This window comes from Macaca mulatta, chromosome 1 (genome assembly GCF_049350105.2).
Source record: "Macaca mulatta isolate MMU2019108-1 chromosome 1, T2T-MMU8v2.0, whole genome shotgun sequence".
Lineage (NCBI taxonomy): Eukaryota > Metazoa > Chordata > Mammalia > Primates > Cercopithecidae > Macaca > Macaca mulatta.
Genome location: NC_133406.1, coordinates 1590497 through 1615703, shown reverse-complemented (window position 1 = coordinate 1615703; position 25207 = coordinate 1590497). Strand labels below are relative to the sequence as shown.

The following is a 25207-nucleotide window of genomic DNA, read 5'->3' as shown; positions in this document are numbered from 1 at the left end:
TGGGTGTAATGACACCGGGGAAACAGACAGGCGTGTGCAGATCAGAAACCGACTTCCGCAGTGACTCTCACCTGTAGTCCCAGCTACTCAGGAGGCTAAGGCGGGAGGATCGCTTGAGCCCGGGAGTTCAAACCCGGCCTGAGCAACATAGTGTGAGACCTCATCTCTGAATAAATAAATAAAGCAATTATCATTGTGTCAGTACTTATATACTCACATACCCAAATGAAAGTGTCATAATCACAACTGTAGAAGTACTTTGCTAAGCAGTTTTTGTGGATTTTGTGGCACATTCAAGAACCCCATGAAATAGCTTCTGGTTTTATCCCTCCTGCAAGTGAATGAAGTGAAGCTGGAAGAGATTCTGACTGGCCCATGGCTTCTTTCTAGCCATACCCAGAGCTGGGGTAAAAAGCAGGGCATGTCTTTGATCAAAGCCCAGCTCTTAACCACTATACCATCTTAGCTTCCATGTCTGGATTTTGAGGCAGAGAAGTTATAACTAGGGTCAGAAGTTTGTTTGTTTGTTTCCTGGGGTGGGGTTAGGTTTCAGGTAATAGACTTTGGCTAACCTACTGTGATGGCTCATACCCGAGTCCCAGTTACTCAGGTGCTGAAGTAGGTGGATCACTTGAGCTCAGGAGTTCCAGGCTGGAGTGAGCTGTGACTGTGCCACTGCCCTCCAGCCTAGTGAACAAAGCAAGACTCTGTCTCTTAAAAAAAAAGATAAAAAGAATAAGGTTTTGGTTTTGGCTTAGATTGTTTGGATTTTGTTTTGTGACATGGTTACCAATACCTTTCTTTACTTTCAGAATAAGTAGACAGCTGTCAGACGTCTTTTATGGGCTGGGCACGGTAGCTCATGCCTGTAATCCCAGCACTTCAGGAGGCCAAGGTGGGAGGATTGCTTGAGCCCAAGAGTTTGAGACCAGCCTGGGCAACATAGTGAGAACCTGTATCTACAAAAAATGCAAAAATTAATTGAGTGTAGTGGCACGTATCAATAGTCCCAGCTGTTCCGGAGGCTGAGGTGGGAGGATCACTTGAGCCCAGGAGGTTGAGGCTGCAGTGAGCCGTGATTGTGTCATTGCACTCCAGCCTGGGCAATAGAGTGAGGCCCTGTCTCAAAAAAAAAAAAAAAAAAATCATTTATGTTCCTCATAGATTCCTGCCCACCTGAAGTTATCTGTCTTATGTATTTCCCCTAGTGACTAACTCTGGTTTTACCTAACCTGAATTTCTCCTATAGAATGCCTTCTTAGGATGTGCTATCTAGTGACTGTTTGGGTTTGTGATTCTCAACACAGATGCATGTTGAAATCACCTGGAGCTTTCAGTATGTAACGGCTCCTGGGCCTCACCTCAGAGGGACTGAAAAAAAAACCTCTGGGAATGGAGTCCTGGAGTCTGTATTTCTAAATTTAAATTCCTGGGTGATTCTAACACCAGCCAGGATGCCCAGCCACCAGATTAGGCATGGAACAGACTGGCCATTCTCACTCTTGAAGAACCAGACATCTCGACTTGACAGCAGAAGATGTGTGTGAAATGGATTGCAGGGAACTGGGGTCAGGGAAGGATGACCTTTCTTAGTCCACGGCCACGCTGGGGATATAGGAGAGCTTGGAGACGCCCTCACAATCAGGCTGCCAGGGTCAGGCAAAAGCAAACGAGGGTAAAAGAAACTTAGCCTGCTTCACACGTTTGCTGATTGATTTCCGGGCCTGAGGAAGAGATTCTGAGACTGGGGACAGTGGGGACGCGTGCTTGGCAGGTGGACAGCAGAAGTTGTTTTGAGACTAGGAGTGCAGAAATGCTCCCAACTAGACTTTTGACTGGACACCTGTCCTCTGCAACTCAGAGCCATGTTTTGATTTGGGGGATGTTTGGGGTCTCTTCTCTCATGCCAAATATTAGGCCAGGTTTCAATTGCATCCTCTGTGATAATAGTTCTGGGTTTTGACACCTTTTTTTCCCTTTTAGGTTCAGATAATGCACGTGTTTCTAATCCCACCGTGATATGCCAGGAAGACAGCATTGAAGAGGAGTGGATGGGTTTACTGGAGTACCTTTCGAGAATCTCTATTTGTAAAAAGAAGAAAGGTAAGCACCTGGGGTGGTGCTTCTCGTTGAGCTTTAAGGCCTGGTTCAGGAGGCTCTGCGAAGCCGAGCAGCTGGGTGACTTGGCCACACTATAGGCTCCTGCTCTTTAGGATGCAAAGGCCTGTCTCAGGAAATTCATTGTCAGTTGAAGAAACACATTCATGTTTGTGTGGCTCTTGCAGCCCCAGAGCCAGCAGGGGTGATTAGGCATTTCAAGTTTGATAAGGCATGGGATGCAGATTATTTAAAGGAATAAGATTGATTCAAAGAATCTTTGGGCTGGTGGCTACACATACAGACAGGCCTTCTGCTCAACTGTATATCTGAAAAACTTGACACCAGAGATTCTTGGCAGCTTTCCCACCCAGGGGAGAGAAGCTGCACCTTCCATTTCTCCATTCTGGTTACCACTCGCTTCCGACGACAGGCCCCTGTTGAGAGTGCATCTCAGGTAGATGTGTGTGGCCTTTCCCCCAACTTCCTGTCTTTGCCGTAGATTACTGTAAGAAGTACAGAAAGTACGTGAGAAGCAGATTCCAGTGCATTGAAGACAGGAATGCCCGTCTGGGTGAAAGTGTGAGCCTCAACAAACGCTACACACGACTGCGCCTCATCAAGGAGCACCGGAGCCAGCAGGAGAGGGAGCACGAGCTTCTGGCCATCGGCAAGACCAAGACGTGGGAGAGCCCCGTGAGTCCCATTAAGATGGAGTTGCTGTTTGACCCCGATGATGAGCACTCTGAGCCTGTGCACACCGTGGTGTTCCAGGGAGCGGCAGGGATTGGGAAGACAATCCTGGCCAGGAAGATTATGTTGGACTGGGCGTCGGGAACACTCTACCAAGACAGGTTTGACTATCTGTTCTATATCCACTGTCGGGAGGTAAGCCTTGTGACGCAGAGGAGCCTGGGGGACCTGATCATGAGCTGCTGCCCTGACCCAAACCCACCCATCCACAAGATCGTGAGCAAGCCCTCCAGAATCCTCTTCCTCATGGACGGCTTTGACGAGCTGCAAGGTGCCTTTGATGAGCACATAGGACCGCTCTGCACTGACTGGCAGAAGGCCGAGCGGGGAGACATTCTCCTGAGCAGCCTCATCAGAAAGAAGCTCCTTCCCGAGGCCTCTCTGCTCATCACCACGAGACCTGTGGCCCTGGAGAAACTGCAGCACTTGCTGGACCATCCTCGGCATGTGGAGATCCTGGGTTTCTCGGAGGCCAAAAGGAAAGAATACTTCTTCAAGTACTTCTCTGATGAGGCCCAAGCCAGGGCAGCCTTCAGTCTGATTCAGGAGAATGAGGTCCTCTTCACCATGTGCTTCATCCCCCTGGTCTGCTGGATCGTGTGCACTGGACTGAAACAGCAGATGGAGAGTGGCAAGAGCCTTGCCCAGACATCCAAGACTACCACTGCGGTGTATACCTTCTTCCTTTCCAGTTTGCTGCAGCCCCGGGGAGGGAGCCAGGAGCACCGCCTCTGCGCCCACCTCTGGGGGCTCTGCTCTTTGGCTGCAGATGGAATCTGGAACCAGAAAATCCTATTTGAGGAGTCTGACCTCAGGAATCATGGGCTGCAGAAGGCGGATGTGTCTGCTTTCCTGAGGATGAACCTGTTCCAGAAGGAAGTGGACTGTGAGAAGTTCTACAGCTTCATCCACATGACTTTCCAGGAGTTCTTTGCCGCCATGTACTACCTGCTGGAAGAGGAAAAGGAAGGAAGGACCAACGTTCCAGGGAGTTGTTTGAAGCTTCCCAGCCGAGATGTGACAGTCCTTCTGGAAAACTATGGCAAATTCGAAAAGGGGTATTTGATTTTTGTTGTACGTTTCCTCTTTGGCCTGGTAAACCAGGAGAGGACCTGCTACTTGGAGAAGAAATTAAGTTGCAAGATCTCTCAGCAAATCAGGCTGGAGCTGTTGAAATGGATTGAAGTGAAAGCCAAAGCCAAGAAGCTGCAGATCCAGCCCAGCCAGCTGGAATTGTTCTACTGTTTGTACGAGATGCAGGAGGAGGACTTCGTGCAAAGGGCCATGGACTATTTCCCCAAGATTGAGATCAATCTCTCTACCAGAATGGATCATGTGGTTTCTTCCTTTTGCATTGAGAACTGTCATCGGGTGGAGTCACTTTCCCTGGGGTTTCTCCATAACATGCCCAAGGAGGAAGAGGAGGAGGAAAAGGAAGGCCGACACCTTGATATGGTACAGTGTGTCCTCCCAGGCTCTCATGCTGCCTGTTCCCACAGGTAAGGAAACTCGGCTTCCAGCTACTTCCTCCTGCTTCCTCGCCAGCTTCTTCTTGGCACTTGCCTCCTCTCATCTCTTTTCAACTGTCTTCCAAATACAGTTGCCACAGCTACATAATTCCACCACCATCTGTTTTAGACCCCTTGATGAGCAAAGACTGACGTATGGTAGGTGGATATATGGGATGAGGAAAAAACAATAAAACAAGGAACAAATGTTTGGGAAATGCCAGTTTAGCACAAGGTAGGATTGCCTACAAATGTTTGTCAACTGAAACTGCTTGTAAGCTACTTGGAGTGCTAGTGCCTAAGAGTCAGTCAATGTCTGTGGGGCAGAACAATGCCAGAGAGCCTGTGTCCCAGGAGCACAGGGGATAGAGGGCCTCAGAGCGGGAGGCTGGGGGGAGGTTTCTTAGAAACGTGCAATCTAAGCCTGCCTTTAAGGAATGGTGGAACCTGGGTGCATAGAGAAGAAATGAAAGGAATTCTGGCACTGAAGACTGGTGTGAGCCAAGTCAGGAATGCAGTCTGAGAAAAAGTGTGTGCAGGTGACAGTGGAGAGACACACAGTGTCCTTGGGAAAAAACACGGTGAAGGTAAATCAAGGGAAATAGAGCAGAAACGTCGAGACCCTCCGTCTAGGCCCCCATGTTGCTCTGCACTGGGCTGTGGCCGAAAGCCCGTTTTCGGGGCTGTTCACACACTTGCTGGGTGGTTGGAAGCTAGTGGCCAAGTCTGTGCAATGAAGTGGTTGAGTCACCTGACTTCTGAGTCCCTTCTGGGTTTATCATTCAGTGCCTCCTGCAGAAGGACCACCCACAGTGGTTGTAGGAAGGTGGCCACCCTGTAGTGATGTGTGACTTTAACCTGGATAGAAGATACTAGACATGGGGCACAGTTAAGGGAAACAGGAGGCTCTGCGCTTCCACGGGCAGCAGTGAGTTTCAGCTTTCTCGATCCCTTGACATTACCACGACCAGGACCACCTTATTAGTCATGGTTTGGCCATGAAGGACTGACTGCCCATGGGACCCAGTGGTGGCGAAGACCCAGGTCCTGGTCACAGGGACTTGAGGTCTGGCTGTGGGACTGTCCAGAAACAAAGGCAGATGTCGGGAGGACGGGGTCACGGACTCTGACAAGGAAACTTGCAGAGTATCCAAAGCACAAGGGGACGGACCTGTTGACCAGTGGGGCGCGGGTATCCCCGCTCAGCCAGCTTCTGGAGGATGGGCAGTGAGAGAGTGAGAGAAGGCGAGGGGCAGCCAGGCTGGGGGTATTCAGTGTTTAGAGAGAGGGCAGGCATGGGAAAACAGGGAACGGTTTCAACAGCAGCAAACAGTTCTGAGTGACTGGAAAAAAGACAGTTGTCTTCATCCATCAGGCTGCCATAGCAAAACACTACAGGCTGGTTGGCTTGTAAGTGAAAGGAATGTTCACCTTACAGTTCTGGAGGCTGGGAAGTCCATGATCCAGGCTCTGGCAGATCTGGTGTTTGGTGAGGGCCTGTTTCCTGGTCAGTGGTGCCTTCTCACTGTGTCCTCACATGGTGAAGGGCCAAGGCAGCTCTCTGGGGTCCCTTTCCTAAGGACAGCAGTCCCACTCCTGAGGGCTCCAGCCTCATAACTTAATCACACCTCGAAGGCCCCATCTCCTAATATGTCACGTTGAGGGTGAGGATTTCAGCGTATGGTTTTTGGGGCACACAAACGTTCAGACCGTAGAAATGGGAGAAGAAGACAGAGAGAAAAGTAGGCAGAGCTACTTATTAAGAGTGAGGTGGAGAGGGCAGGGAGACCTCATGAAGATCACACACCTGTGAGGAAGGCTTGCACACTCTCACTGAAGCCCCGGTGGGAGGCTTAGCACCCATCCCTCTAGGTGCCTTCCTCTGAGGACAGACTCTGACCGGAGCCCTGGTAGGCGGCTCAGCATCCATCTCTCTAGATGGCAGCTGCCTTCTTCTGAGGGCAGGAGCTTGCTTGTATGTTCCAGTCCCTTCTGAGAACCAGAACCTGAGCATCTGTTAGAAATGCAGGATTGTGGACCCAATCTTAGACCTAGGGAGCTAGACTTTGCATTTGAATGAGAGCTACAGGTGATTCAAAGGTGACTGCATGTGTGGGTGCAGTGGCTCATGCCTGTAATCCTAGGTTTTTGGGAGGCCAAGATGGGGGGATTGCTTGAAGCCAGGAATTCAAGTCCTTCCCGAGCAGCAAAGTGAGAGCACTTCTTTACAGAAAAACAAAAGCAAAAACGTGACTGCATGTTGGAGTCACCTGGACATTTAAAAAAGATCCATATAGCTGGACACAGTGACTCATGCCTGTAACCTCAGCTACTCGGGAGGCTGAGGCAAGAGGATTGCTTGAGCCCAGGAGTTTAAGGCTACAGTGAGCTGTGATCATGCCACTGCATTCCAACTTGGGTTACACCTAAAAAAAAAAAGTTTAAAAAATTCGTCTGGTTGCACCTCAGAGATTCTGATTTTATTTCCATGGATGTGGCCTGGGCTTGGGATTTTTTTTTTTTTTTTTTTCGAGATGAAGTCTCGCTCTGTTGCCCAGGCTGGAGTGCAGTGGCACGATCTTGGCTCACTGCAACTTCCACCTCACAGGTTCAAGCGATTATCCTGCCTCAGCCTCCCTAGTAGCTGGGATTACAGGCTCGTGCCACCACACCCAATTAAGTTTTGTATTTTTAGTAGAGAGAGGATTTCACCATGTTGGCCAGGCTGGTCTTGAACTCCTGACCTCAAGCGATCCACGCACCTCGGACTCCCAAAGTGCTGGGATTGCAGGTGTGAGCCACCATGCCCAACCTGGCCTGAGGATTTTTGTGAGCACTCCTGATGCTATTGTGTAGCCTGGAGTGAGGACTGCCCTCTGGTCACCCAGCAGAGAATGTTCAGGGCCATGTTGGGACAGTGGACTGGTAAGGGCGAGAGAGAAGGACACTGGGGAGCAGGCTGCAGGGTGCCACAGTCAGCCACAGTCACAGGCTCATGCTGTCCATCCGAGAGGAGGCAGAACTGGTTTTACCAAGGCTCATGCAGCCCTCTTCATTTCTCTGGGAGTAATTTTTGGTTTCATGACCCATTTCTTAATCCCCGGAAGGCATTTCTCTGAACTGGTGCCCCCAGCTCCAGTTAGTTATTATTCAAGGCTGATTTCTTTTCTCTCTGTCTTCCTTCTCATTCCTAGATTGGTGAACAGCCATCTCACTTCCAGTTTTTGCCGGGGCCTCTTTTCAGTTCTCAGCACCAGCCAGAGTCTAACTGAATTGGACCTCAGCGACAATTCTCTGGGGGATCCAGGGATGAGAGTGTTGTGTGAAACGCTCCAGCATCCTGACTGTAACATTCGGAGATTGTGGTGAGTACCCGTGCGTGTGATCTGTGTGACTTCAAGTTCATATGAAAGAGAGAGAGAGAGAGAAACAGACTGGAGAAAGATCTTCAGGACCAGATTGCTGGTGTGGTTTCTTCCTTTTCTTTTCTTTTCTTTTTTTTTGAGGTGGAGTTTTGCTCTTATTGCCTAGGCTGGAGTGCAGTGGTGTGATCTCAGCTCACTGCAACCTCTGCCTCCTGGGTTCAAGTGATTCTCCTGCCTCAGCCTCCTGAGTAGCTGGGATTACAAGCACCCGCCACCATACCCAGCTAATCTTTTGTATTTTTAGTAGAGATGGGGTTTCATCATGTTGTCCATGCTGGTCTCAAACTCCTGACCTCAGGTGATCCACCTGCCTCGGCCTCCCAAAGTGTTGGGATTACAGGTGTGAGCCACAGCTCCTGGCCTATGGTGTGGTTTCTGCTGTAACAAAGTGCCATAGACTGAATGGCTTCAGCAACATAAATTATTTTCTTGCAGTTCTGAGGCTGAAAGTCTAAGATCAAGGTGTCAGCAGGGCTGGTTTCTTCTGAGGCCACCCTCCTTGGCTTGTAGATGCCCCCTTCTCCCTGTGTACTGACGTCGTCTTCCTCTGGGGGAAGAGTGGCCTAGTCTCCTCTTCTTACAGGGACAGTCTTGATGGATTAGGGCTCACACGCATGACCTAATGTTAACCTAGTCACCCCTTTTAAGACCCCATTTCCCAAAACAGCCACATTATGAGGTCTTGAGGATTAGGGTTTCAACACGTAAATTTTGGGCGGGGGGGCACAGTTCAGCCCAGAACAAGTGAGAAGGGAAAATGGATTGGAGGCCAGCTGGGGAAGTTTTGTGTGGGGAAGAATGAAGGAGGAACTGAAAAAAATGTCATTTCTTAGCCGGGCGCGGTGGCTCAAGCCTGTAATCCCAGCACTTTGGGAGGCCGAGACGGGTGGATCACGAGGTCAGGAGATCCAGACCATCCTGGCTAACACGGTGAAACCCCGTCTCTACTAAAAAATACAAAAAACTAGCTGGGCGAGGTGGTGGGCGCCTGTGGTCCCAGCTACTCGGGAGGCTGAGGCAGGAGAATCCCGTGAACCCCGGAGGCGGAGTTTGCAGTGAGCCGAGATCGCGCCACTGCACTCCAGCCTGGGCGACAGAGTGAGACTCCTTCTAAAAAAAAAACAAACAAACAAACAAAAAAATGTCATTTCTTGAAAAGACCACGATGCTCAATATATTCCATTTCCTCATGGACCATGTTCATAGATGAGAATTGGAGAATTTGCCATTTACCACAATGGTAACCTCAGCTAAAAACTATGAAAATACTTTTTTTTTTTCTTTGAGACAGGATCTCCCTCTGTGACCCAGGCTGGAGTGTGGTGGTGTGATCACGGCTCACTGCAGCGTCGACCTCCCAGGTTCAAGCAATCCTCCCACATCGGCTCCCCCGAGTAGCTGGGACTACAGGCATGCGCCACCACGCCGGCTAATTTGTGTATTTTTTTTGTAGAGATGTGGTCTCATCACATTGCCCAGCCTGGTCAGAATGCTTTGTATGGGTTGAAATGTTGCAGGGTGCTTGCTCTCGCCTGTTGTCCCAGCTACTCAGGAGGCTGAGGCAGGAGAATCGCGTGTACCTAGGACGCAGAGGTGGCAGTGAGCGGAGATCGCACCATTGCACTCCTGCCTGGGTGACAGAGCGAGATTCCATTTCAAAATAATAATAATAATAATAATAATAGTAATGATGTGCTTGCTCCCTCCCACACCATGACTCAGATCCACACGCCCCAGGTGCTGTGCCTGGGCTGTCTCACCAGCTCTGTTTCGTTCCCTGCTCTGTGGATCCATGCAGGTGTCTGCATTTTTGAGGAGCCGCACAGCCAGTGTTAAAGCCCGCCACTCTAGGACATTTTCCTACCTCCCTCTCCGGCTCAGCACACTCACCTTGTCACCAGTCTTATCAATTTTTCCTCCTACCCGAGCTGTTTTCCACTTTTCCTCGTCCTCACCCCACCAGCCCAGGTCCAGCAACCGTCACCACTTGCCTGGACATGCGGTGACCTCCTGGACCATCAGCTCCCGGGGATAGGGTTTGCGTTTGCTTGTCTTGCCGTCCTCTTTGCCACGCCTGGACAGGCATCTTAGTCCCTGCCGGTGGTCAGAAACGCACACTGAATGGATGTTGGCTTTTTGGTCTCGCTGTGTCTGCCTTTCTCCCTCACCAGACCATTCTCCACACAAAAGTAAGATGGTCATTTAGAAAATTCTGATTTGAGCCGGGCGCGGTGGCTCAAGCCTGTAATCCCAGCACTTTGGGAGGCCAAGACGGGTGGATCACGAGGTCAGGAGATCAAGACCATCCTGGCTAACACGGTGAAACCCCATCTCTACTAAAAAATACAAAAAACTAGCCGGGCGAGGTGGCGGTGCCTGTAGTCCCAGCTACTTGGGAGGCTGAGGCAGGAGAATGGCGTAAACCCGGGAGGCAGAGCTTGCAGTGAGCCGAGATCATGCCACTGCACTCCAGCCTAGGCAACAGAGCGAGACTCTGTCTCAAAAAAAAAAAAAAAAAGAAAGAAAATTCTGATTTGATTGTGCTGTTCCGTGACTTAAATGCTTTCTCTCTGCTCTGCTCCTTATATTTTACTTTATTTATTTATTTTTGTCGATGTAGGAGGCGCAAGCGCAGCTTTGTTCCATGGATATATTATTGCACAGTGGTAGTATCTGGGCTTTTACTGTAACCCCCCCTTTTTTTTTTTTTGAGACAGAGTCTTGCCTTGTCGCACGGGCTGGAGTGCAATGGCACAATCTTGGCTCACTGCAACATCCACCTCCCGGGTTTAAGCGATTCTTCTGCCTCAGCCTCCCGAGTAGTTGGGATTGCAGGCGTGGGCCACCACACCCAGCTAATTTTTATATTTTTGGTAGAGACAAGATTTCACTATATTGGCTAGGCTGGTCTCAAACTCCTGACCTCGTGATCTGCCCGCCTTGGCCTCCCAAAGTGCTGGGATTACAGGCATGAGACACCGCACCCGGCCTTTGTGTAACTCTTACCCAAATAGTGAACATTGTACCCAATAAGTAATTTTCCAGCCCTCACCTGGGTCCCACCCTCCCACCCTTCTGAGGCTCCAGTGTCTATCATTCTATGCTCTGTGGATGTTACCCTTTGTTTAGCTCAAACTTGTAAGTGAGAACATGTGGTATTTGACTCTGTTTCTGAGGTATTTCACTTAAGATAATGGCCTCCAGTTTCATCCATGTGGCTTCAAAGATGTGACTTCCTTCTTTTCTATGGCTGAGCAGTATTCCATTGTGTATATAGATCACACTCTCTTGATCTTTGCTCTTTTGATAAATTTCAAATTGTCGTACCATGGAGACTGGCTCTTTGGGACACTTAACCTTATTTCTCCAACTTCATCCCCAAGTTCTCTCCCCACTGCCATTGCCCCTGTGTGATTCTGGAGAGGGAGACACAAACAGGAAAGGGTAGGTGACAATGAGATGTTCTGCAGATAAGTAGAGATCCATTTGTCCATTTGCTTGAAGTTGGTGTAAGGATAGGGACAGAAAGGAAGGTGGTCTAACAGGCTCCAGGACCTATGAACTATTGCCCTGGAAAGAAACTAGAATGTCGTTCTCGCCCCCACGACAGGGATACATTTTTGTTGCTGGTGGTGGTGGTGACGGTGGTAGTGATGTGCGTGTGTGTGTGTGCATGTGTGTAACGGTGAAACCAATAAAGAATCAGAGCTGCAGCGGGGTGCGGAACCCCAGCACTTTGAGAGGCTGAGGTGGGCAGATCATAAGCCCAGGAGTTCAAAACCAGCCTGAGCAAGCTGGTCAGACCTTGTCTTTACAAAATAATAAATAAATAAATAAATAAATAAATAAAATAGCTAAGCATGGTAGCACATGCTGGTATTTGCAGCCACTTGGGAGGCTGAGGCAGGTGGATCTCCTTGAGCACAGGAGTTCTAGGTGGCAGTGAGCTATGATCTCACCATTGCACTCCAGCCTGTGCAACAAAGTGAGACCCTGTCTCTAAAAAAAAAGAAAAGAAAAAGAAAGAGAAAAAGAATCAGAGCTGCTTTTCCTTTCAATATAGATGGATGGCTGGGATGAAATCATCAAGCACAATGGGGTGACAATGTTGGTAAAGACAAGAAATAGCTGAGTGCAGCGCTGGCGAGGGCAGAGCCGACTGCGGGCACATCAACAGTTAGGAACACAAGGGAAGGAGGTGGAGTGCACAGGCCCACACCACCCGTTTCACTTACAAGCCAGGAGCTCACCATTCACTTGTCTGGGGGGTGACTGCAATGCACCCGGCACTGTTTATGGCCGGGAATTCACTGACGGGTGCTCCCTCTGCTGTGACTGGGGAGCCTGAGGGCTGACCTTGTGCTGTATTCCGGAGTTCTCTGGTCAGATGTGTTCTGACGCTTTCTGCCTCTGTTCTTGGCATGAAGGTTGGGGCGCTGCGGCCTCTCGCATGAGTGCTGCTTCGACATCTCCTTGGTCCTCAGCAGCAACCAGAAGCTGGTGGAGCTGGACCTGAGCGACAACGCCCTTGGGGACTTCGGGATCAGACTTCTGTGTGTGGGACTGAAGCACCTGTTGTGCAATCTGAAGAAGCTCTGGTGAGTTGAGCCCGTTCCCCAAAGGAAGCCCTGCCAACAAGGCATGTTTCGCACTCTGGCTTCAGTGAGGCCTGGGGGGCTGGAGTTTGAGTGACAGTGGCCTCGGCGGCTCAGGTGGCTGTGTGTGCTTGTCTCTGGGTGTCTGTGGCATTTCGGTTAGTTAGTGTTTGCTGTGGGGAATGTCACACACTCAACCCTGACAAGGGGCATAAGTAATAAAAAAAGAAGATGACTGCCTGTAGGGTGCCCACTGCCTTAGCTGAGAAAAAGAAGAAAACCAGTGTAATGCATTGCTTTAGAGGAGTTTTAGAATTTCATGACAAGCCCTGGGTCCTCATGTTGTATAAGAAAAATGGTGCTAAAGCAGTGCAGACACTCGATGTTGTATGCAGCCCTTCCCTGAATGCTTCTGGGAGACTTGCATTTTGAAGGAGAGAAAAAAACACTTAAAAATGGAAGGGCCAATTCTCACCCATTAGGATGGCTATTATTAAACAAAAGCAAGAAAACTAGAAAACAAGTATTGGCATGGATACGGAGAAATGGAAGCCATTGTGTATTGCTGGTGGGAAAGTAAATGATGCAGCCAGTGTGGAAAACAGCACTGCAATTCCTAAAACAATATAGAATTACTATTGAAGCCAGCATTTCCACTCCTGGGTATATCTGCAAAAGAGTTCAAAGCAGTAACTCAGCCAGGCACAGTGGCTCACACCTGTAATCCCAGCATTTTGGGAGGCCGAGGCAGGTGGATCACTTGAGGTCAGGAGTTTGAGACTAGCCTGGCCATCATAGTAAAACCTTGTCTCTACTAAAAATACAAAAATTAGCCAGGCGTGGTGGCACGTGCTTGTAATCCCAGCTACTCCGGGTGGAGGCAAGAGAATCGTTTGAACCTGGGAGGCGGAGGTTGCAGTGAGTCAAGATCATGCCACTGCATTCCCACCTGGGTAACCGAGGAAGAGTTAAAAAAAAAAAGAAGGCAGGAACTCAAACATGTTATTTGTACACCCATGTCCATAGCAACACTATTAGCACTAGCCAAAAGGTAGAAATAACCCAAACGTCCTTCAACGGATAAAGGGTGTTGAAAAGTGCTATATATGTACATTCAGCTTTAAAAGGAATTCTAGTACACACTACAACATGGATGAGCCTCAGGGACATTATGCTAAGTAAGATAAGCTAGGCTTGAAAGGGCAAATACTCTGTGATTGTCCTGATAAGAGGTGCCTAGAATAGTCAGATTCATAGAGACAGAAAGAAAGGTGGTTGCAGGCAATGGGAGAGTGGGGAACGGGAAGACATTGTTTAATGGTTATGGAGTTTCAGTTCGGCAAGATGAAAGGAGTTCTGGAGACGGTGGTGAAGATGGTTGCACAACAATGTGAATGTGCTTAAGGCCGTTAATCGTGCACTTAAAAATGGTTAAGATGGTAAATTTCATTTTACACGTATTTCACCACAATAAAGCTGAATGTAGGGAGCTGGGAAGATGTAGTATTGGTGCGAGCTTGTTATTCCGCCAGATGGAAGAGGAAATCAGAAGTGTACGTAGAGCTTGTGTCCACTCCCTTTCCATGTGTAAACTGGAGTAGAGGCAGTGGCAGGTACGGGTGCCTCCTTGTTCATGGTGGAGCGTGGGTGAGAGACATGACTGACATTCTGCCGTCTTTGTGGAAGGCTGGTCAGCTGCTGCCTCACATCAGCGTGTTGTCAGGATCTTGCGTCAGTATTGAGCACCAGCCGTTCCCTGACCAGACTCTACGTGGGGGAGAATGCCCTGGGAGACGCAGGAGTCGCAATTTTATGTGAAAAAGCCAAGAATCCACAATGTAACCTGCAGAAACTGGGGTAAGTCTTCATGGGTGTCTCAGCAGAAAAGTAACTTCTTTTCAGAGGTGAATTATGTGGAAAATGTGGATGGGGGTTACTCTGGTCAGGCAGAGTTGAAGGTAGAGTAAGGAGGTAAAAACATCAGAAATGGTTTGAAGGACTGGATGTATATAATGTATACTACTGCTAATGAGATAATTTATGCTAATTTATGATTATAGCATTAGAGTTTCTTAGTGTTGGAAAAAACCTTAGAGATTGTGCAGCCCAATTGCCCATTGAGGAAAAAAATTGTTTCCAAGGCACTCACATGAATAGTCACCCATTTTATGTGTGCATGCATGCAAGTTATCGTCCAGTGCGTGCAGCCTCTACACCAGGAAAGAGCTCTTACCCTGCAGCCTCTACAGTAGGAGAGGGATTTTACCCTGCAGCCTCTGCACTAGGAGAGAGCTTTTACCCTGCAGCCTCTTTATCCTCAACAGTGTCAGGGCTCAGCACCTTCACCTGTGTAGCCATGCTCTCCCAGGTACACAGGCTGGTTTGTTAGTGTCTCTCTTTGCAATTTGGTGCCCAGACCTGATGACGTGTGGTGGATGTTTTAGCTCCTGTTGCAGAGAACTATGGTTTCACTGGTGGAGCCTCTGATTTCCTTATGGTTTTTGGCAGTTACATAAACCTTTTGGTTCATGTTGGAATTCTGCAGTAAACAGTAGTAGAGAATACCCACTAATAATCATGCACTTTCCCTGTACCACTTTCCCTATACCACTTTCCCGTATCACCTGCTCTTTCCTGTTCTTACATGGATTTTCTCAGTTGGCGTCAGAAAGATGCTGTAAGGTGGGTATCTGTGTCTCCAGTTTAAAGAGGAGAAAATACAACTCAGGGAGCCTCGTAACTTTGTCCAAGGACACTCAGAGAGAAGGTAGTGGAACTCAGTGTAGACAAACGTCTGTGACCCCCCCAGCCACTGCCTTAATTCCCAGTGCATCGCCTTAGGAGATGTTGCTAATGGGCTCTCTACGGGGCTTCTTCCTCTGGCTCTCAGCCTAAGGGTGGGACCTTCAATTTAGCTTTGCTAAACCTCATCTTACCTGTCTTTTGACCCATTGACTAAGCAGTTTCAAATCTTGATTCTGTCAATAATATCTACAAATACAACAAGCAAATTGTATACGTCTTCATTCATTCATATTATTAATATATATACCAGCCAGATCAGCATTCAAGACAAAATAGAGCAGGAAAGGTCTTCCCAAAGGAGTAATCCACTAATCCGTAATTAACAACCAATATCTGTTCACAAAGCTCTGATCCTTCCTTGGGCCTGTCCCATCAGCCCATCCTCAGATGTGACCATGTCTCTTTCTGTGAAGTCTTCGTGCAGGGCCTTCATTTCCTCGCCTTAGGGCGTTACCCTTCCTTAGCAAACTGCCTTAGGGCGTTACCCTTCCTTAGCAGTTTGACTTCTGCTTCTCTAGGTTTGTTCAACAGACATGACTGGGTCCCTTTATTTTGCAGGCCCTCTGGGGGCTCTGTGGTGGGCACTGACAGTAGCCGTGAGTAAAACAGACCACAACCCTGTTTTCACAACCATTATTTTAGGGAAACGATAACAGATAATAGACAAGCTAAAAAATATACAGTGTGTATAAGAGCTATAAGAAAAACTAGAGTGACGGCGAGGGGTGCTTCTCTGCTCAGGCTTGGCGGGTGCCTCTCTGAGCGGGTGACATTGGAGCAGGTGCTAAGTGAAGTATGGGATGGGCTGTGAAGGAGCCGGAAGAGCCCTCCAGGCAAAGCAGATGGAACCGAAGGAAGGGGCCCAGCCATAGGCGCTCAGGTGACTCTCAGTGATCCTGGTTCCAAATTCCAAATGACAAACAAACCAATTACAAATGTGCCTGTTGCATCTGTAATACACTCTCTGTAGTCAATACCCAACCTGGTAGAGCTGCTGTAATAAAGTATCACAAACAGAGCAGCCTGAACAACAAGAGTTTATTGCCACTCAGTTCTGAAGGCCAGAGTCTGAAACTGAGGCATCAGCAGGCTGGGTCCCTGTAGGTCGTACAGGTCCTTCCCGGTCCTTATTTTAGTTGATGTCTGCTGCCTTTAATTCACTTCTCTCCTCCTCTTTGGAAGCCTTCTTCCTCTTATGTTTAGGTCACTGCTCAGTCTTTCCTGCTAATGTTACAGCTTCCCCCTTCCTGCATCCTGCATTGGCTTCTCTTCCTGTGGTCTGGGGATTTTGCCACTGGTTTAGTTTTGTTGTTTTATTTTTTTTTGAAATGGAGTCTTACTCTGTCACCAGGGCTGAAATGCAGTGGCGCAATCTTGGCTCACTGCGACCTCCGCCTCCTAGGTTCCAACAATTCTCCTGCCTCAGCCTCCTGAGTAGCTGGGACTATAGGTGTGCACTGCCATGCCCGGCTAATTTTTGTATTTTTAGTAGATAGGGATTTCACTATGTTTGCTAGGCTGGTCTCGAACTCCTGACCTCAGGTGATCTGCCTGCCTTGGCATCCCAAAGTGCTGGGATTACAGGCGTGAGCCACACACCCTGCCTGGTTTACCTTTTTGTTTGTTTGTTTGTTACTAAATGTTTCTACACTCCCTGAGAATTTTCATATACCTCTCAATTTCAACAACGATAGGTCTTAAACCCAGATGTCATTCACAAACTCTTTATTAGAAAAGTAACACATGCTTGGTGTAAACATATCATAGTACAAAGTGGAAAGTGAAAGCTCCTTCTCAGCCCTCTTCTGAGAGAGCCATTTACAATAGTCTGATGAGCAACCATCCAGACTTTTAAAAATACAATAGATTGTTATATAATCCATCCATCTGTCCATCCGTCCGTCCGTCCATCCATCCGTCTGTCCGTCCGTCCGTCCGTCCATCCGTCTGTCCATCCATCCATCCATCCATCCATCCATCCATCCGTCCGTCCGTCCATCCAAGGGAGTATCAGAGCTTTGTGAACACATATTGGTTGCTAATTATGGACAAATGGATTTCCTGTATATGCTGATCTGGGTGGTATTTATATCAGTAATGTGAATGAAGACCTATGCGATTTTCATGTTGCATTTGTAATACATTGTTACATAGTATTTTAAATGCCTAGTCTGTTAGAGCTGCTGTAATAAAGTATCACAAACAGAGAAGCTTAAACAACAGAAATTTATTGTCCCTCAGTTCTGGAGGCCAGAAGTGTGAGGTTAAGATACCAGCAGGCTGGGTCTTTCCGAGGGCTGTGGGGAATCTGTTCATGCTTCTCTTCAGTGTCTGGTGGAATGTCATCTTGCTGACACATTTTGACATTCCTTGACCTGTAGATGCCTCTCCCACACCATTGCCTTTATGTCTACGTGGCGTCTTCCCTGTGTCTGTGTGCGTCTTTCTCCATGTCCCACGTTTCCCTGTGAAAGAACACAAGTCATGTTAGATTAGTAACGACCTCATCTTAACTAATTACATTTTCAGTAACCAATATCCAAATAACGTCACAATCTGAAGTACTGGGGCCTAGGACTTCCACATGTAAAGTCTTGGAGGACACAATTCAATCCATAACACCCTATCTATTGAAACTAGAACCATGATATAAATATTGTTCTGTGATATCCTTTTTTTCATTTATCATGGATAAATTTCCATGCTGATTTGTGTAGATCTATTGATTGGGGCATAATATCCCATAGTGTCCTTTACCATGATTTATTTCATCAAATAAGGCATTTTGGGATAACTGTTCTTTTCCACTATTACAAACAACTCTGCAAAAATCACATTTTTATATGTAGTTTTATGCATGTGTATTTGCTTTTGAGATAGATATCTATAAGTAGCATTAATCAGTCAAAACTTTTATGCATTTTATGTGTTCGGTGTAGCCATACATGTGGCTGGCTGTGTGTTAGGTATAGCCTATGTGTTAGGTATAGCCACATTTTTTTTTTTTTCTTGAACTTTAGGTCCTCATGTCTGGCTGCATATTGTGTGCTGCCTGTCTCAATATTGCTCATGTCACACATGCTGAGCGTTTGCAACATTGGTTTAATTATCATACCCCACCTTCCACCCCCGTTCTCTGACCTGCTCCTGCCCTCTTCCTCCCGCCTCATTGAATGGTGGGGCTTTCCAGGAGGCTGCCAAGTGAGTAAATGGAGGACAGTCCTAAAGCTCTGCTTTCAGTTCCCTCTACCACTCATCGTTACACCAGAGGGAACTTTTTAAAATGCAAATTTGAAAATATTGACCCTTTGTTCAAAAACCTTCAAAAGTTCTTCTCTGTCGTCAGTGTGACATCTTAGCTTGGCACACAAGGCTGTCCCTGATACTGCCCTCTCTCCTACCACACCTTGCACTCCATTCTGAGTCATGTTGAATAAGTTTTGTTTTGCTGTTTTAGAGATGCGGACTTGCTATGTTGCTCAGGCTGAATTTGAACTCCTGGGTTCGCCTACTGCCATACCACCCAGGGTGCCCAATCTCATCTGAACTCCTGGGTTCAAACAATCCTCCCATCTTAGCCACCCAAGTAGCTGGGACTATAGGTGGACATCACTGTGCCTAGCTATGAATTAGTTTTGAAACACCTTGGTGGTTCTTTTAATCTTCCTTATCCTTGCATACTCTTTTCATTTTGCCTGGAGGGTTACCCCCACTTTCCCACTTTCTACCATCCATCTAAGAAGCTCCTACTTATTTTTTAATTGCTGTGATCCTCATCTTGTCCATTTAAAAGTAGGGATAAAAATAACATTCCCATCTTGAGGTTGTGATCATTCAATGAGATAACCCTATTTAAAGTCATCATCCATGTCAAGCACACAATAAATACTGTGTGTGCTGCCTGTCTCAATATTGCTCAAGGTCGCACATGCTCAATCTTCTTCCTCAGTTTCCTTTCCTTTCCTTTCCTTTCCTTTCCTTTCCTTTCCTTTCCTTTCCTTTCCTTTCCTTTCCTTTCCTTTCCTTTCCTTTCTCTTTCTCTTTCTCTTTCTTTCTTTCCTTCCTTTTTTTAAGACAGGGTATTTTCTCTGTGGCTCAGGCTGGAGTGCAGTGGTAGGATCATAGCTCACTGTAGCCTTGAACTCCTGGGCTCAGGCAATCTTCCTGCCTCAGCCTTCTGAGTAGCTAAGACTACAGATGTGCCACCATGCCTGGGTAATGTTTAAAATGTTTAAAAATTGTTTTGTAGAGACAAGATCTTGCTATATTGCCCAGGCTTATCTCAAACTCCTGGCCTCAAGTGGTCTTCCCACCTTGACCTCCCTAAGCACTGGGATTCAGTTTTCATTATGAGACATTTTTGTGACATAAGCAGGTAGTTAATAAATAAAAATCCCCAACAAATTAACTTAATACAGTACATGGCAAGATATCTAGCTTGGTAAATGTAGAGTTCAGTTAGGTGGATTGGTTCAAATCAAGGTGTTATGTCGATCACATTCCTCTAATCCAAGGATTGGTTGGTGGGACATGGTTGTTTGACTCTTTAAACACTTTATTATGTGTTTAGTGTAACCATTGCTTAATAGTTACCAGCATTTTCACAATCTGGGTATGACATGTTCTTAACAAAACTACACTGTCTGTTGCCACTTCTATTACTACTACTACTGTGTAGTGCCCCCCAAACATCTGTTGAATAATCCATTCTACTCCTTTTTGGAAATAGTGGTAAAGCCTGCATAACTTTAACTACGTAACTTTAAAAATATTTTCTCTTTTCCTCTTTGAAGACCACCCCCATTCTACTGGAATGTTCCTGGCCTTTGCCAGGAATCCTACAAATCCCTTCTGCATGTTCATTAACAACAACCCTCTAATAGAATTCTTACCTGGGGGTGAGAACTTAGTAGAAGCCACTCAAAACTTGCTTTGTTTTTGTCTGTCTCTCTTGGGTTTCATTTCTCTATTAGTCTTGCTTACTGTGTCTTTTCAATTTGATTCTTCCTTAATTGGGAAGATAGAAACCAGTGGGTGGATAATCGCTTTTTCCTGCTGGTCATCCGCTCACACTTTACTGTCTGAATAAACTTTTTCTGTATTTCTATTTTTTCTGCCTCTTAGACACCAAAGAGCTTAAAAACATGCCATTACCAAGGACTCTGGCAGGAAGGAGGCTACTCCTGGCTTTGTGGAAGGGCTGGAGTATGAGGCTTTCTGCGTACTGTACCCTCTGAGCATCTATGCTCCTAGGAATTACACCACTAGTGATTTTAGAGCTCTTATGCTCTTCCTGGGTGATAGAATGGGCTTAATTTGACTCAAGAATAGTACATCAAAACTCTTAATTCCATTGAGATTAATGCATTCCTGGGGTTTTATGCTCTAAGAGGCCCTTTGCTGTGCAGAAGGAAGAGAGAGGTGGACAGAAAGGGCAGGGGGGAGACGATGAGACTAAAATGTGGAAAGTCCAGGTCTGGATCCCTCCTCACCACACACCTGCTCTGTGGCCTTGAGAGAAACATGTAATCTTTATAAGCCTTTGATTTCTAATCTGTAAAATGTATGTAATAGTTTTAGCTGCACTCCTTCCTTGCCAGGTTGATATAATAATCAAATAAGACTGGTCTCTGGGTCAGACACAGTGGTTCACGCCTGTAATCCCAGCACTTTGGGAGGCCAAGGTGGGTGGATTGTCTGAGCCCAGGAGTTTAAGACTGCAGTGAGCTGTGCACTCGGCCTGGGTGACAGAGCAAGAGCCTTTTTCTTTTATTTGTTTTTGAGACAGAGTCTCACTCTGTCACCCAGGCTGAAGTGTAGTGGCAGTCTTGGCTCACTGCAACCTCTGCCTCCCTGTAACCTCTGCCTCCCGGGTTCAAGCAATTCTCCTGCCTCAGCCTCCCCGAGTAGCTGGGATTACAGGTGCCCACCACCACCCTGACTAATTTTTGTATTTTTAGTAGAGACGGGGTTTCACCATGTTGGCCAGGCTGGTCTTGAACTCCTGACCTCGTGATCCACCCTCCCAAAGTGCTGGGCCTCCCAAAGTGCTGGGATTACAGGCATAAGCCACTGCACCTGGCCTTATTTATTTATTTAGGACGGGTCTCACTCTGTCGCCCAGGCTAGAGTGGGGCAGCACAATCATGGCTCACTGCAGCCTCGACTTCATGGACTCAAATGATCCTTCCACTTCTCCAGTGTGGTTGAGGGCTGCAGCGAGAAAGAAGTGAAAGGGGCATTTGGGGGAGCAGGAAGGCGGGAGGTTGCAATTGCTAAGGGCCCCATAGTGTTCCTGTCACAGCCCTAGCTACAGCTTAGAAGGTCACAATGGACGTTCACCTGTTGTCTTTGATGTTTAAATCCGCACTGACTTCCCATGAGGAGGATTTTTTTTTTCCTGTCTCTCTTCAAAACAAAACAAAAAACAAAACAAACAAAAAAACAGGTGTCTGCAGTGTTATGGGCATTATTAGTCAAGGATAACCACTGGGATGTCTTTCTGGAAGGAGTGGTACTGAGGAGCACTCCTGGCTGGAGGAAAGCTGTGTGAGAAGCAGGAGTATGGGGTAACTGGCTCAGTTTGCCTTGGCTCTCTTTCTGTCGGAGTGATCCAGCAAAACGTCTGCTGAGGCATCATTTGTGTCTCCTGTGGCAGCCACAGACAGCAGGCCATGCTCTCCCCAGATCATATCCGAGATGCTGGCTTCTGCTCTCTGAGCTAAAGGCTGCAGATGCTGAGAGAGGACAGGGCACTGAGTCGAAGCAGCTGCACAGTGTTGGGGAAGAGCTGGGCACTGAGGACTCTTCTCCCCGTCCTTCTACAGGTTGGTGAATTCTGGCCTTACATCAGCCTGTTGTTCAGCTTTGTCCTCGGTACTCAGCACTAATCAGAATCTCACGCACCTTTACCTGCGAGGCAACACTCTCGGAGACAAGGGGATCAAGCTACTCTGTGAGGGACTCTTGCACCCCGACTGCAAGCTTCAGGTGTTGGAGTAAGTCCTTCCGCTTATTACAGCAATGAGAACACATGGTGGCCAAGGGTGGAGGGAAGTTTAGGCAGAGTGGCCACAAGATAATCTGTATCTTAGAAGTGAGGTGTCTTCTTAGAGTTTGCCTTGTTACAGGATCATGGGACTGGGAGGAGTCCTTCCAGATGATATAAAGGTAGGAACTTGAGTCCTTTCCATCAGTTTTCTGTACCACAAAATAAGGGGGCAGTATGACACTTATATTTAATGGAAATGTAGGGAAGGGCACAGAATTCGGTAAATCGGTGAACAAACCACTGTTACTGATTTGATCTGTGCAATGCAGTGGATTTGAAAGAGATGCTCCTATCTGAAAAGGAGAGAGAAGAATCATTACTGGCATACAAGGCTGCTTCAAGCTAGTTAGTCCTGTGCTCTTTTTTTTTTGTACCTGAAAGAAGACAGACTAAGATGCTAAGATCTTGGGGAGCCGGGGGGATGGTTAAGGGGACGTTTTCTTTAAATCACCCCCTTTTTGCAGATTAGACAACTGCAACCTCACGTCACACTGCTGCTGGGATCTTTCCACACTTCTGACCTCCAGCCAGAGCCTGCGAAAGCTGAGCCTAGGCAACAATGACCTGGGCGACCTGGGGGTCATGATGTTCTGTGAAGTGCTGAAACAGCAGAGCTGCCTCCTGCAGAACCTGGGGTGAGTGCGCGCTGCAGAGATGCCCGTGGCGGGACTCTGAGTCCTCAGGAAATGTTGACTGTTACCAAATCCAGGATGGCTCTGGCTTCATTTGCAGCCACTCAGGATTAGGTTGGGCCTGGGTCAGTTGTGTGGATTTTTAAAAATAGAGAATATGGGGCTTAAAACTACACATTCCACTTCATTAAGACTATTAGAACAACCAAAGTTAAGCTGGATTTCATCCATATTCTCTAAAGAAACACAAGTCCTAATGCGATCATGGCCAAGGAGGATTCTGTTCTACACAAGGAACCGTACTTTGTAAAACTCGTCTATGGTTCATCCGATTTGGAAGGGTCTTTACATAGTGGAGATCTTGTTGTTTTGTTTCTGAGGATTCCTAATTGGGAAAAGAGTGTTCCAGGAACAGCAAGATTGGAAATTACATGAAATTCAACAGTGTGTCAGGACATTGCCGACCCACCTCTGTGATACCACTGAGGTAGTCGTCTCCTCTCTAGTAGGAGCTTCCTGGCGAGTCCCACGGTTCTGTCAGCTGTGATGATCGCACTTTTCCCTGAAGACATTTTCACTGCTTGGCTTTAAGGCCAACATGTTCTCCTGGGTTTTCTCCTATTTCATCAGCTCTTTCTACTCAGTCTCCTTTCTGGCCTTTTCTTCATCATCCTGACCCTTATGTGTTGAATCCTCAGAGCTCAGTCGCTGGGCTAATTTTTCTTCCCTATACTTTCTCCCTCATTTAAATTACCTGGTCTTCTGGATTCATGATATATGTGCTATGGCCTCCAGATTACATGTCCATAAATTCTGTGTCTGCGTGCTTGTCTGATCTTTCTTCTTGGAGGTTTAATAAACCTCTCAAACGTCACATCCAGATCCACACCCATGTTATTCTCTTCTACCTGAAACCTGATTCTTCCCCATCTCTGTCAATGGTCACTTCCTCTAAGTTGCTCAGGCCAAAACATTTCTGGTTCTGTCGTCACTGTCTCTTTTTTCTTTTTTTTCTTTTTTTTTTTTTTTTTTTTGAGACGGAGTCTCGCTCTGTCACCCAGGCTGGAGTGCAGTGGCCGGATCTCAGCTCACTGCAAGCTCCGCCTCCCGGGTTCACGCCATTCTCCTGCCTCAGCCGCCCGAGTAGCTGGGACTACAGGCGCCTGCCACCTCACCCGGCTAAGTTTTTTTTTGTATTTTTAGTAGAGACGGGGTTTCACTGTGTTAGCCAGGATGGTCTCGATCTCCTGACCTCGTGATCCGCCCGTCTCGGCCTCCCAAAGTGCTGGGATTACAGGCTTGAGCCACCGCGCCCGGCCCACTGTCTCTTTTTTCTTATAACCACGTCCAATGTGTCAGCACATCCTGTGAGCTCTGCCTTCCCAGCTTGGCCACTCCCTGACCACTTCTGGCCAGCTTCATGGCTTCTTCCCTGGGTCAAGCCACCATCATCTGGTGTCTGGATTGTTATGGTGGCATTCTGACAGGCCACCCTGCATCTGTTATTCTGATTTTAGCAGACAAGGGATTCAGCTAAAATGTAAGTCAGATCATATCACTCTTGCCAACATCGTCTGGTGACTTCTTATCACTTTCATAATCAGAGCAACAAACTCATGGTGTATTCCATGCCCCACATAATCCAGCCTCTCCTGCTTCCGAAGATTCCGCTTCTCCCAACCCTTGCTTATTCTACCCCAGTACAGCGGTCTCCTTGCTGTTTTGCAAGAACACTGTCATCTCTGGATTTTTGCACTTGCTTTTCTTCCTGCCTAGAACTCTCTCCCCTTCAGTATCCACATGCATTATTCTCTGTACCTTCCTAAATTCTCTCTTAAAGGTCTTCCTCTCTGCGAGTCTGTCTTTGACTATTCTACTGAAAATAGAAGCAAGCACTTTTTTCTTCTCATTCTCCTCTGCAGTGAAGCACATCTTATGTACTATGTCGTTTTCTTGTTTATTTATTATCTATTTCTGCTCCCAAAATATAAATTCCTTTAGTCCAGGGAGTTCTGTCCATATTAATGATCTCAAGGCTGAGAACCTGTTGGAATGCAGGTTTGAATAAATACAAGTTTGAATCAGCCTTGCATCCTTGTGCCGATGTAATGGAGCACGTTTGCTGCAGGACAAGCCAACATTCCCAGAGCTAAGAGAGATGGGGGAAGAAAAGAAGAATTGGTCAGGTCAAAGCTGGGAACACTGCTACATGTAGTGTCACTGACCTAGCCCTGAGCGACATTCAGGACCCAGGCTGAGGGACAGGCTCAAAATAGATTGAAGAATCCATGAATGCAATCAACCTGTTTTCTCAGGCTGCGATAACAAGCTGTTCTAGACT

The 25207-nt window shown here is 47.3% G+C and overlaps 1 protein-coding gene across 3 annotated transcripts in view; it reads left to right on the top strand.

Annotated features, from left to right (window-relative positions):
• NLRP3 (NLR family pyrin domain containing 3) overlaps window positions 1-25207 on the top strand; it is a 33015-nt gene that overhangs the window by 5721 nt on the left and 2087 nt on the right. For all 3 annotated transcript variants that reach the window (XM_015127781.3, XM_077955426.1, NM_001114351.1), the window contains 7 exon segments: window positions 1984-2103; window positions 2600-4349; window positions 7553-7723; window positions 12211-12381; window positions 14065-14235; window positions 22011-22181; window positions 22699-22869. In XM_015127781.3, coding sequence (XP_014983267.3) covers window positions 1984-2103; window positions 2600-4349; window positions 7553-7723; window positions 12211-12381; window positions 14065-14235; window positions 22011-22181; window positions 22699-22869 — 2725 coding nt within the window.